This window comes from Microchirus variegatus (genome assembly GCF_963457635.1).
Source record: "Microchirus variegatus genome assembly, chromosome: 2".
In the NCBI taxonomy this organism is placed as follows: Eukaryota; Metazoa; Chordata; class Actinopteri; order Pleuronectiformes; family Soleidae; genus Microchirus; species Microchirus variegatus.
The window spans coordinates 600,655-612,775 of NC_139803.1; the positions used below are offsets into that span (position 1 = coordinate 600,655).

The window sequence follows — 12,121 nt, forward strand, 5'->3', positions numbered from 1 at the left end:
AAAAGGAAAAAAAAAAAAAACCAGATAAAAACGCTTTGATTTGACCGAGACGTTTGAACGGCGGAATAATCCACGTTCAGTTTCTATAAAAACTGACGACAGGAAGTTCACGTCTGAACTTAGTGTTTAAAACTCACGTCTTTTTTAAATTAAAAAGTCACATAAAAAAAACAAAAAAACACTTGTGGTTTTTCGTGGACGTCGTCGTTCGTTAGCTAGCTGTGCAGAGGTAGCATGTAGCATGTAGCGTTTAGCATTTGTGTCCCGCTCAGGGATTGGCTGGTTTCTCTGTGCTGTTGGGCGGAGTCAGGAGGGGCGCTATGGCGACGGGCGACATCTGACAGTCGGGGGCGTCGACCTGACGCTCGTGAGCTTTTCTCTGAAACACGAAAAAAAAAGATAAAGCCATCAAAAGATTATTCAGATTTCATCTCACCTTTTCAGATTTTTTTAAACCTAATTTTTTTAAAGACTTAATCTGACTTCTTCAGATTATTTAATCTCACTTTCTCAGATTTATTATCACCTTTTCAGATTTAATCTCACTTTAGATTAATTTACCTAAATTAATCTCATATTTTCTGATTATTTAACCTCACTTTTTCAGATGTAACCTCATTAATTCCGGATTTAATCTTAAATCTTCAGATTTAATCTCACGAGGTTATTTAACCTATTTTTTTCAGATTTTTTCAGATTACTAAACTCACTTTCTCAGATTTAATCTGATTTTTTCAGATTTAATCTCGCTTCTTCAGATTTAATCTTATATATTCAGATTATTTCATCTCACTTTCTCATATTTAATCAAATTTTTTCAGATTATATCTCACTTGAGGTTATTTAACCAATTTTTTCAGATTTAATCTCATATTTTCAGATTTAATCAAATTTTTCAGATTATTTAACTGCATTTGTTCAGATTACTTAATCTCACTTCTTCAGATTTAAGCTTTTTTTTTTCAGATTTAATCTCATATTTTCAGATTATTTAATCTCACTTTCTCAGATATAATCTGATTTTCTCAGATTTAATCTCATATATTCAGATTTAATCTTACTTTCTCAGATTTAATATAATTTTTCAGATTATATCTCACTTTAGATTTACCTAATTTTTTCAGATTTAATCTAATATTTTCTGATTATTTAACTTCACTTTTTCAGATGTAACCTCATTTAGTCCAGATTTAACCTTAAATCTTCAGATTTAATCTCACGAGGTTATTTAACCTATTTTTTCAGATTTTTTTTTTCAGATTATTAAACTCACTTTCTCAGATTTAATCTGATTTTTTTCAGATTTAATCTCGCTTCTTCAGATTGAATCTCATATATTCAGATTATTTCATCTCACTTTCTCATATTTATTCAAATTTTTTCAGATTATATCTCACTTGAGGTTATTTAACCAATTTTTTCAGATTTAATCTCATATTTTCAGATTTAATCAAATTTTTCAGATTATTTAACTGCATTTGTTCAGATTACTTAATCTCACTTCTTCAGATTTAAGCTATTTTTTTTCAGATTTAATCTAATATTTTCTGATTATTTAACCTCACTTTTTCAGATGTAACCTCATTTAGTCCAGATTTAACCTTAAATCTTCAGATTTAATCTCACAAGGTTATTTAACCTATTTTTTTCAGATTATTTAATCTCACTTTCTCAGATTTCATCAAATTTTTTCTGATTATTTAACTGCACTTGTTCAGATTACTTAATCTCACTTCTTCAGATTATTTAACCTAATTTTTTCGAATTATTTAATCTCACTTCTTCAGATTTAAGCTTTTTTTTTCAGATTTAATCTCATATTTTCAGATTATTTAATCTCACTTTCTCAGATTTAATCTCACTTCAGATTATTTACGTGGCAGTGGAACAAGCCAAACATGGCGTTTCTCTGTCAGATTAACAGCAATGGGGCCCGTTACAGCGCCACCCTCGGGTCCACAGGTGAACTACACAGCGTTACTCACCAGCAGGTCCAGGTAGGACACGTGGGTCTGGATGTTGTGTCGATCGTCTCCTTTGACTTTAGGGAAGTTCTTCAGAAGGGGCGTGGCCTCGGAGCGCAGCGTGTCCACGAAGGGGCTCATCCAGCGAACGCACGACGCCACGCTGTCCCACGTCAGACCTGAGACACGAGGACAGACGTTAGCGAGGGAAGGTCACGCGACCCTGAAGGTCAGCACGAGGTCACGGAGGTCGACAGGAAACAGCAGAACTCACCTGAGACTCTGTGAACCACGTCGAAGCTGAAGAAGTGGCAGAAGGCGGCGGCGGCGAGGACGCTGTAGCTGAAGTCCAACCAGTTTATGTCCATCATGCACAGATCCAACAACTGTAGGACAACAGGACTGAGGTCAGCTCAGGTCAAAGTGCAGAGTGTGTGTGTGTGTGCGTACACACACCTGTGTGATCTGGATGTACGTTTCCTGGGAAAACTGAGGCACCAGGAAGTTCTCGTTGTCTTTCTGGGCCTCGACCTGAGCGTAGAGCTTCAGCCACGAGATGGACGTCTCAGGACAGAGGTTCCAGTCCAACGCCTGCAAAACCACATAAACACACACACTGAGGACGCTACAGGACCAGGACGCGTCCGCTTTACGCCACCACAACGAAACTACTTAAAATTTGAAAATTCTACTTAAAATTCCAAAAATTTAAAATTCTACTTAAAATTCCAAAAATTTAAAATTCTACTTAAAATTCCATAATTCGATTTAAAATTCTACTTAAAGTTCCAAAATCTATTTAAGTTCCAAAATGTTTTAATTCTACTTAAAGTTCCCAAATTTTTAAATTCTACTTTAAATTCCATAATTTAAAATTCTACTTTAAGTTCCCAAATCTACTTAAAATGTGAAAATTCGACTTAAAATTCCATAATTCGATCTAAAATTTAAAAATTCTACTTAAAGTTCCTAACTATGAAAATTCTACTTTAAATTCCATAATTCGATTTAAAATTCTACTTAAAATTCCAAAAATTGAAAATTCTACTAAAAGTTCCAAAATATGAAAATTCTACTTTAAATTCCATAATTTGATTTAAAATTCTACTTACAATTGCAAAATTCTACTTATCTCACTTTTCTTTGTGTAAACCACTCACTCTCCCACACCAAAGCCCATAGAGAAAATCAGTGATTTTAACATCACACCACACAGGAGTTGTTGATCCAATGATTTTAGTGAAAATATTTACTTTAGACTTAACTCAGTGACACAAAGTGACCACACGAGGCAGCAGAGGACCAGCAGCTCCTGTGTCCCTGTGAGCTAAAATCACTGGTTTGCTCCGTGGACTTTGGTGTGAGGAGAGTGAGTGGTTTACAGACTCAGACGTCTGTGGTCTTACCTTCAGCAGGTGAAGCTCCGTGCACTCGATGTCAAACACGTCGCAGGCTCCGTCCGTCACGTACGCAAACTCGTACATTTTGGGCGGGTAAATCTCCTGAGGAGAAAAAGTGGCAAAGTGAAGATTTTTAAACCTGCTGTCGCGGCGTGGGCGGGGCGTGAGGGAGGGGGGCGGGGCGTGAGGGAGGGGGGCGGGGCCTCACCTCGATCTTGGAGGCGACGAAGAGCGCGGTGATGCCGATGAGCTGCAGGTAATCTTTGTTGACGTCGTGCTGAGTCAACATGAAGCGGTCGAAGTAATCCTGAGCGAGGTAAGCTGTCTGTCTGTGCAGACTGTACACCTCACTCACCTGCACACACACACACACACACACAGGGTCAAACCACGTATTCACACAAACAGCAGTGTGTGTGGACGCAGCGCTAATGCTAACGGCGCTAACGCCTCACCTCCAGCAGCCAGTCCAGCAGAATGGCCCTCATCTTGGGCTGCAGTTTGGGGTGTTGTTGAAGGTAACTCTTATCATGGACGTACTTCAGCTCCTTGTTGAGCATTTTGATCCAGACATCGTCTGAACTGGCCCAACTGTGAGGAGGAGAAGAGTTTATAGGGTTATATTATACTGTATAAAGTTTAAACTGACTGTAAAACACTCACTCTGCTCACACCAAAGTCCATAGAGAAAACCAGTGATTTTAGCTCACAGGGACACAGGAGCTGCTGGTCCTCTGCTGCCTCGTGTGGTCACTTTGTGTCACCGATTTAAGTCTAAATTAAATATTTACATAATTCGATTTAAAATTAGAAAATTCTACTTTAAATTCCATAAATCGATTTAAAATTGCAAAATTCTACTTATCTCACTTTTCTTTGTGTAAACCACTCACTCTCCCACACCAAAGCCCATAGAGAAAACCAGTGATTTTAGCTCACAGGGACACAGGAGCTAATGGTCCTCTGCTGCCTCGTGTGGTCACTTTGTGTCACTGAATTAAGTCTAAATGAAATATTTTAAAGGCCGAATTCACTAAAATCAGTCATTTTAAGTTAGTGATGGAGGCAGCAGTGGATCAACAACCTTGGTGTGGGAGAGTGAGTGACTTTGGTGTGGGAGAGTGAGTGACTTTGGTGTGGGAGAGTGAGTGACTTTGGTGTGGGAGAGTGAGTGACTTTGGTGTGCAGAGACAAACGGCCCAGTTTGTTTTCCTGCAGCTAAAAGTGGATGATTCTTATTAAAAATCATCATTTCTTCACATGTGAAACTCAAATCGATGATCTGTGAACACAGACTCAAGGGTGAGGAGTCAAAGAGTCGCTCACCTGAGGCGGGGGATGGGCGAGGCCTTGATGAAGAGGTTTTTAAAGGTGTACTGTTTGAACGTGGACGAGTCTGAGGGAACCAGCTCTTTGTGAGGCGTCTCTATGAGGACACATGGACTCGCTCCATCCTCTGACCAACACTTCTGTAACAACAACAACAACACAACACTCTGTTTATAGATCTGAACACATGATACGTGAAAATATTCACATTTAAGAAGCTGAAAAATGACAGAAACGTGAAAATATTCACATTTAAGAAGCTGAAAAATGACAGAAACGTGAAAATATTCACATTTAAGAAGCTGAAAAATGACAGAAACGTGAAAATATTCACATTTAAGAAGCTGAAAAATGACAGAAACGTGAAAATATTCACATTTAAGAAGCTGAAAAATGACAGAAACGTGAAAATATTCACATTTAAGAAGCTGAAAAATGACAGAAACGTGAAAATATTCACATTTAAGAAGCTGAAAAATGACAGAAACGTGAAAATATTCACATTTAAGAAGCTGAAAAATGACAGAAACGTGAAAATATTCACATTTAAGAAGCTGAAAAATGACAGAAACGTGAAAATATTCACATTTAAGAAGCTGAAAAATGACAGAAGCGTGAAAATATTCACATTTAAGAAGCTGAAAAATGACAGAAGCGTGAAAATATTCACATTTAAGAAGCTGAAAAATGACAGAAGCGTGAAAATATTCACATTTAAGAAGCTGAAAAATGACAGAAACGTGAAAATATTCACATTTAAGAAGCTGAAAAATGACAGAAACGTGAAAATATTCACATTTAAGAAGCTGAAAAATGACAGAAACGTGAAAATATTCACATTTAAGAAGCTGAAAAATGACAGAAACGTGAAAATATTCACATTTAAGAAGCTGAAAAATGACAGAAACGTGAAAATATTCACATTTAAGAAGCTGAAAAATGACAGAAACGTGAAAATATTCACATTTAAGAAGCTGAAAAATGACAGAAACGTGAAAATATTCACATTTAAGAAGCTGAAAAATGACAGAAGCGTGAAAATATTCACATTTAAGAAGCTGAAAAATGACAGAAGCGTGAAAATATTCACATTTAAGAAGCTGAAAAATGACAGAAGCGTGAAAATATTCACATTTAAGAAGCTGAAAAATGACAGAAGCGTGAAAATATTCACATTTAAGAAGCTGAAAAATGACAGAAGCGTGAAAATATTCACATTTAAGAAGCTGAAAAATGACAGAAAGGTGAAAATATTCACATTTAAGAAGCTGAAAAATGACAGAAACGTAAAAATATTCACATTTAAGAAGCTGAAAAATGACAGAAACGTGAAAATATTCACATTTAAGAAGCTGAAAAATGACAGAAACGTGAAAATATTCACATTTAAGAAGCTGAAAAATGACAGAAACGTGAAAATATTCACATTTAAGAAGCTGAAAAATGACAGAAACGTGAAAATATTCACATTTAAGAAGCTGAAAAATGACAGAAACGTGAAAATATTCACATTTAAGAAGCTGAAAAATGACAGAAACGTGAAAATATTCACATTTAAGAAGCTGAAAAATGACAGAAACGTGAAAATATTCACATTTAAGAAGCTGAAAAATGACAGAAACGTGAAAATATTCACATTTAAGAAGCTGAAAAATGACAGAAACGTGAAAATATTCACATTTAAGAAGCTGAAAAATGACAGAAACGTGAAAATATTCACATTTAAGAAGCTGAAAAATGACAGAAACGTGAAAATATTCACATTTAAGAAGCTGAAAAATGACAGAAACGTGAAAATATTCACATTTAAGAAGCTGAAAAATGACAGAAACGTGAAAATATTCACATTTAAGAAGCTGAAAAATGACAGAAACGTGAAAATATTCACATTTAAGAAGCTGAAAAATGACAGAAACGTGAAAATATTCACATTTAAGAAGCTGAAAAATGACAGAAACGTGAAAATATTCACATTTAAGAAGCTGAAAAATGACAGAAACGTGAAAATATTCACATTTAAGAAGCTGAAAAATGACAGAAACGTGAAAATATTCACATTTAAGAAGCTGAAAAATGACAGAAACATGAAAATATTCACATTTAAGAAGCTGAAAAAAGGTTCTGATGAATAAAAACACTTAATTTTATTAATTTAGTGATAATAAACTGTTTCAGTCCTACTTTAGTAAGTAAAGCACACACATGAATGAGACAGAGGGGGAAACAAAATGGACGCCCACATGACAGGGAGCAACAACACACTGATAACTGCTTATCTCTCTCACACACACACACACACCTGTATTTCATAGCTCTGTTTCTTTGCTGCAGGTTGTAGTTTCTTCTTCGACGGCTGCAAATTAAAACATACAAAAAAAACATTAGACGAGAATTTAAAGACAAACGTAAAACCAACAAATGACACGTGTAATAAAATCTACGTCAGATTACAACAGGAAACTGAGTGACTTTGGTGTGGGAGAGTGAGTGGTTACTCACTTCACTCTCCCATATATACATACACACGTGTATATATATATATAAACATACATATACACATACATGTATACATTTGCAGAGTCTTGTGTTAAAACAGCTTTAATTAAATAACAAACCTCAGATTTTCTCTTCTTCACTGAGACTCTGACGACTGATGGTTCAGGTGTGTTTGAGTCTCTGGTTTGAAGCGTGAGGCGACCACTGAAAACACAACATTTACATCATTATATTAGTATTATATCGTATTTAAAGCTCAGAAAAGCTCTATATATAAGAAGCTGAAATATGGTTTTCATTATTTAAATGACATCAAGTGTGTTATTATATTATATTATATTAAAGCTGAGCGTCTCACCTGCGTCTGGACATGATGTCGACTGAGTTTATTCTTCTGCTGCAAAGATACAAAGAAGAAAAGCACCAGTTAAAAATCAAGATCATAAAAACATTAATATTTAATATTATTCACATTATAAAAGTGCTTTTCTATCTTCAGAAATCAATTGTAGCTCAACTATATACAAGGTTTTTAATTCAAAATAAATATATAAAGTGAATATTACAGACATGAAACGGAGCAAAAAATGGAAGTTTTGCTGTACTTTTATCAGATTTATGACATTTCTGAGAACAATAACACGTGTAATTATGAAATAATCAGCTGAGGCAGATGATTAGTCTGATTACTGATCAATAATCTGCTCATAATCCCAGTTTATGTTCACTGCAGTGATTGTTTGATCATAAACTTCAGCCTTTTTCAGTCCAATCTGTTTTATTAACATCCTGACGTAAGGATAATAATCATAATAAGACATTATTATGATTATTATTCTAAAGATGATAATAGCAGTGAGCATTAGCCTGGTCAGAGGGGGGGGGGGTCGGGTCAGCTCAGCTCCAAACTCCCTCCATTTTAAACAAAAAAACCTCCAAAACGCTCCGTTTCCCGTGAACACCGTGACCCGCGACCGAGCGAACACACGTTTCCACGCGTGACTTTAGCACTTTGTTCCGTTAAAAGTGTGAAATAATCCACTTTAATCCGCGACTGAGGCTCAAAACACGCGCCAATTTCACGAGCTCGGAAAAGTGAAGCGGGAGGATTCGAGCTCGTCTCCCCGAGCCTCCTGCGCGTCTGCGGTGGGGAAAAAGTGCCACAAATCACCGCCGAACAACGACGGAACAGACCCCGAACTGGACCCGCACCGTCCCGGGACTCGCACGTGTAAAGAAACCGCACTAAAACCCGGTTTTAAACCCGGGTAAAGAGGCTACTCCAGCACCGCTAAGGCTAACCCTGTGGAGGAGGGAGCTACAGTCATTAGCAAAGTTTAGCTAACTAGGTCAACAATAACCAGCTAACACCGACATGTAAACCCACCAACTATGGTCTGGGTTAGTTAATAACCAGGTTAAGAGTCACTGGGACTAAAAGACAACACTTTAAACCGCTTTATCTCACTTTACTGAGACTTTTTAGCGTCACAACAGCAGCGTTTTCGCACAGTTTTGAACAGAAACTCGTAGAAAACACAACAAAAACACACTTTACAAACATGCACTTAACAACAAAAGGCGAGAGACGTTTAAATCTGTGCGAAATCACCTTTAAATCCACATTAAAGTGACTTTAAAGCGGAAGAGAAGCTGCACAGCGAAGACTTAAATCCAGCATAAACGAAACCTCACCCACAAAAACACGAAATTAAAGAATTAACTTGAATTAACTTGTTGGTAAATGATTATCCAGAAGAACCGGGTCAATACCGGGTTAAAGTGTGTGTGTGGGAGCAGTTCGGCTCGGTTCGCGGCTCTGTTCTCGGTGTTCTTACCTCCTCAGTGAAGAATGAATGAATGATCATCAGCTGTGGCGCCGGCGCCAATCCTTATATCCGCGTCCGCGCTGCCGCCGCCGCCGCCGCCGAGACTGCGCATGCGCGTTCCCGGTTTCCACACAAACGCGCTGAAAGTTCAAATTTAAAGAGCGATTTTCGTCAAACGCAGCGTTCACGCGCCGTCCTCGAGCCTGCGCCGGACCTCGAGCCTGCGCGAGGACACGGCGGCTCTGCGGCGGCGGTAAAAAAAAGCCGCGGATTCGCGCCGTTTCGCCGCAGCGCGCGCTCACTTCCACACGCGCAGAGTCGCGCGGGGCTTCTCGTGAAGAAAACGGCGCTTTCCGTCACTTCCGGTTGGACTTTTACGGTCGCGCAGGCGCTCGTGCATGTGGCGGCAGCGAATGTTCGCGACCGTGTTCCGATTCTCACCGGTTTACAGGCACTTCTCTTCGCGGGAGTGAAACTGCTTCCGCGTCCGGGCCCCGCCCATGGGAGGGGCGTGTGTGACCCGTGACCAATGAGAGAGCGAGCGGCGACTCCCGCGTGCTTCCTGCTGAATGTAAACAGAGGGAGCACGTGGGTGAGAAGCTGTCAGAGAGACAGAGGAGACAAGGACAGACAGAAGGACAGAGGACGGATATAAGGACAGATAGAAGGATGGAGGATAGATAGAGAGACAGAATGACAGATAGAGACAGAAGGAAAGAGGACAGATAGAGAGACAGAGGACATATAGAGAGACAGAAGGACATATAGAGAGACAGAAGGACAGATAGAGGGACAGAGGACAGATAGAAGGACAGAGGACAGATAGAAGGACAGAGGACAGATAGAGAGACAGAAGGACAGATAGAGAGACAGAAGGACAGATAGAGGGACAGAGGACATATAGAGAGACAGAAGGACAGATAGAGAGACAGAAGGACAGATAGAGAGACAGAGGACATATAGAGAGACAGAAAGACAGAGGACAGATAGAGAGACAGAAGGACAGATAGAGAGACAGAGGACATATAGAGAGACAGAAAGACAGAGGACAGATAGAGAGACAGAAGGACAGATAGAGAGACAGAAGGACAGATAGAGAGACAGAAAGACAGAGGACAGATAGAGAGACAGAAGGACAGATAGAGGGACAGAGGACAGATAGAAGGACAGAGGACAGATAGAGAGACAGAAGGACAGATAGAGAGACAGAAGGACAGATAGAGGGACAGAGGACATATAGAGAGACAGAAGGACAGAGGACAGATAGAGAGACAGAAGGACATATAGAGAGACAGAAGGACAGATAGAGAGACAGAAGGACAGAAGAGAGACAGAAGGACAGATGGAAGGAGAGATGACAGAAGGACAGAGGACAAAGAGAGGATGGAGGACAGCTATAAGGACAGACAGAGGACAGAGACAAAGACATGAAATATAAACGTGACATTAAGACAATAACGTTATTTTATCAACATGTTTACGTCAAAATAAACAAATAAATCAGACAGATTTTTACCTTTTTATCTTAAATAAAATAGAAAATATATTTTTTTAGGATTAGGATCAGGTCAGTAGTTGTTATGGTTAATCTTTGAGTAAAATGAATGAATGAAAGTCAATCTAACGTCTGACCTCGACGGGGTTTGATGTTTTTATTATTGAAGCCCCGCCCCCTGAGCAAAGGTCACATGTCCCTGCGGAAGATCTTCCTGAGAATGTGTGAAACCCTGGAGACGGAGCGGCTCCTCTTGTTCAGGTGGACCTTGACGCACGAGGCGATGGCCGTCTGAAGACCTTCAGAACATCCTGACTCCATGGAGACCAGGAGGCCCAGAGGACTGCAGTACTGCCTCTGCAGCTCCTTCACGATGACCTTGCGCAGCTGCTCCACGTCCTTCAGGGTGATGGCCACCCGGGACCCGTCCAGCTCGGCCCAGATCCCGTCCAACAGCGTGTTGACCTTGGACTCCAGGTTCGGGACGATGACGGAGCTCTGTTTGACCTCCAGGGTGGCGTTCAGGAAGAGTTTGGTGATGACCGACCTGAGGAAGAAGCGACTGTTTCCTGTCACGTCGGCGGCGTCCTGGACGTGTTCAGCACAGGTTCTGAGGAGCGCTGCCGAGTTCTCCTCGTCCTGGAGATGTTTCTCCTCATGTTTCTCCTCGTCCTGGAGCTCCATCTTCTCCTCGTCCTGGAGATGTTTCTCCTCGTCCTGGAGCTCCATCTTCTCCTCGTCCTGGAGATGTTTCTCCTCGTCCTGGAGCTCCATCTTCTCGTCTTGGAGCCACACCTCCTGTTCCCGGAGCTGTTTCTCCTCTCCGGTCTGAGGATCCTCCCCTCGGAGCTTCCCATCCCCCTCGTCTTGGAACCATTTCTTCTCCTCGCGGAACCATCTGTGATCCTCTCGGAGATGTTTCTCCTGCTCCTGGAACCACTTCTCCTCCGCTTGGAGCTGCTCCTCCTCCTCCTGGAGCTGCTTCTCCTGCTCCTGGAACTGCTTCTCCTCCTCTTGGAAGCGTTTCTCCTCCTCCTGGAAGCGTTTCTCCTGCTCCTGGAACCATTTCTCCTCCTCGCGGAGCTGCTTCTCCTCCTCGCGGAGCTGCGGTGCCTCCTTCAGGACGCTCCACATGCCGAACAGCTCCCGGTTGCTGAGCCACCAGCTCATGAGCGACAGGAAGCAGACCACCCTGCTCTTGATGTCCTGGTAGATCTGGTGCTGAGGCCACGGCCCGGACACCTTGCAGACCTCGCCGGTGATGTGTCGGTACAGGAGTGGACTGAGTTTTCCCGTGATCACGAAGGCCTTGTGGGACAGAAGGTCCTTGAGGTTGTCCACGCCGCCGCCGACCTCGCCGGCCTCCGCCTGCGCCTTGTCGCCCGACAGCAGCACCGACTCCACCACGGTAAGCAAGGACCTGAGGGACTCGGCGTCCCCGTCTTTGCTCCGGCAGATGAACTTGGCCTTCACCTCCGAGATGATCTGACACATCGAGGCTTCGACGAACCTCTTGGCGAAAAAGTCGCAGATCTTCCTCTTGGCTCGATCCAGCCGGTGCTGCCGCGGTCCGGGATCGGCGTCCGGGTCTTCGGGATCATGAAGGCT

General features: G+C 41.1%; 1 protein-coding gene across 1 annotated transcript; it reads right to left on the minus strand.

The window, feature by feature from the left end:
- Nucleotides 1–268: 268 nt before the first annotated feature.
- ccne2 (cyclin E2) lies at nucleotides 269–7,561 on the minus strand (the record flags this gene model as incomplete). The annotated part of the gene is made up of 11 exons (XM_083910790.1): nucleotides 269–379; nucleotides 1,986–2,143; nucleotides 2,239–2,350; nucleotides 2,421–2,555; nucleotides 3,371–3,466; nucleotides 3,573–3,719; nucleotides 3,820–3,955; nucleotides 4,691–4,833; nucleotides 6,993–7,046; nucleotides 7,309–7,393; nucleotides 7,548–7,561. 11 exons carry the CDS (start codon nucleotides 7,559–7,561, stop codon nucleotides 269–271), a joined length of 1,191 nt encoding a protein of 396 aa, XP_083766916.1.
- Between the last annotated feature and the right edge of the window lie 4,560 nt (nucleotides 7,562–12,121).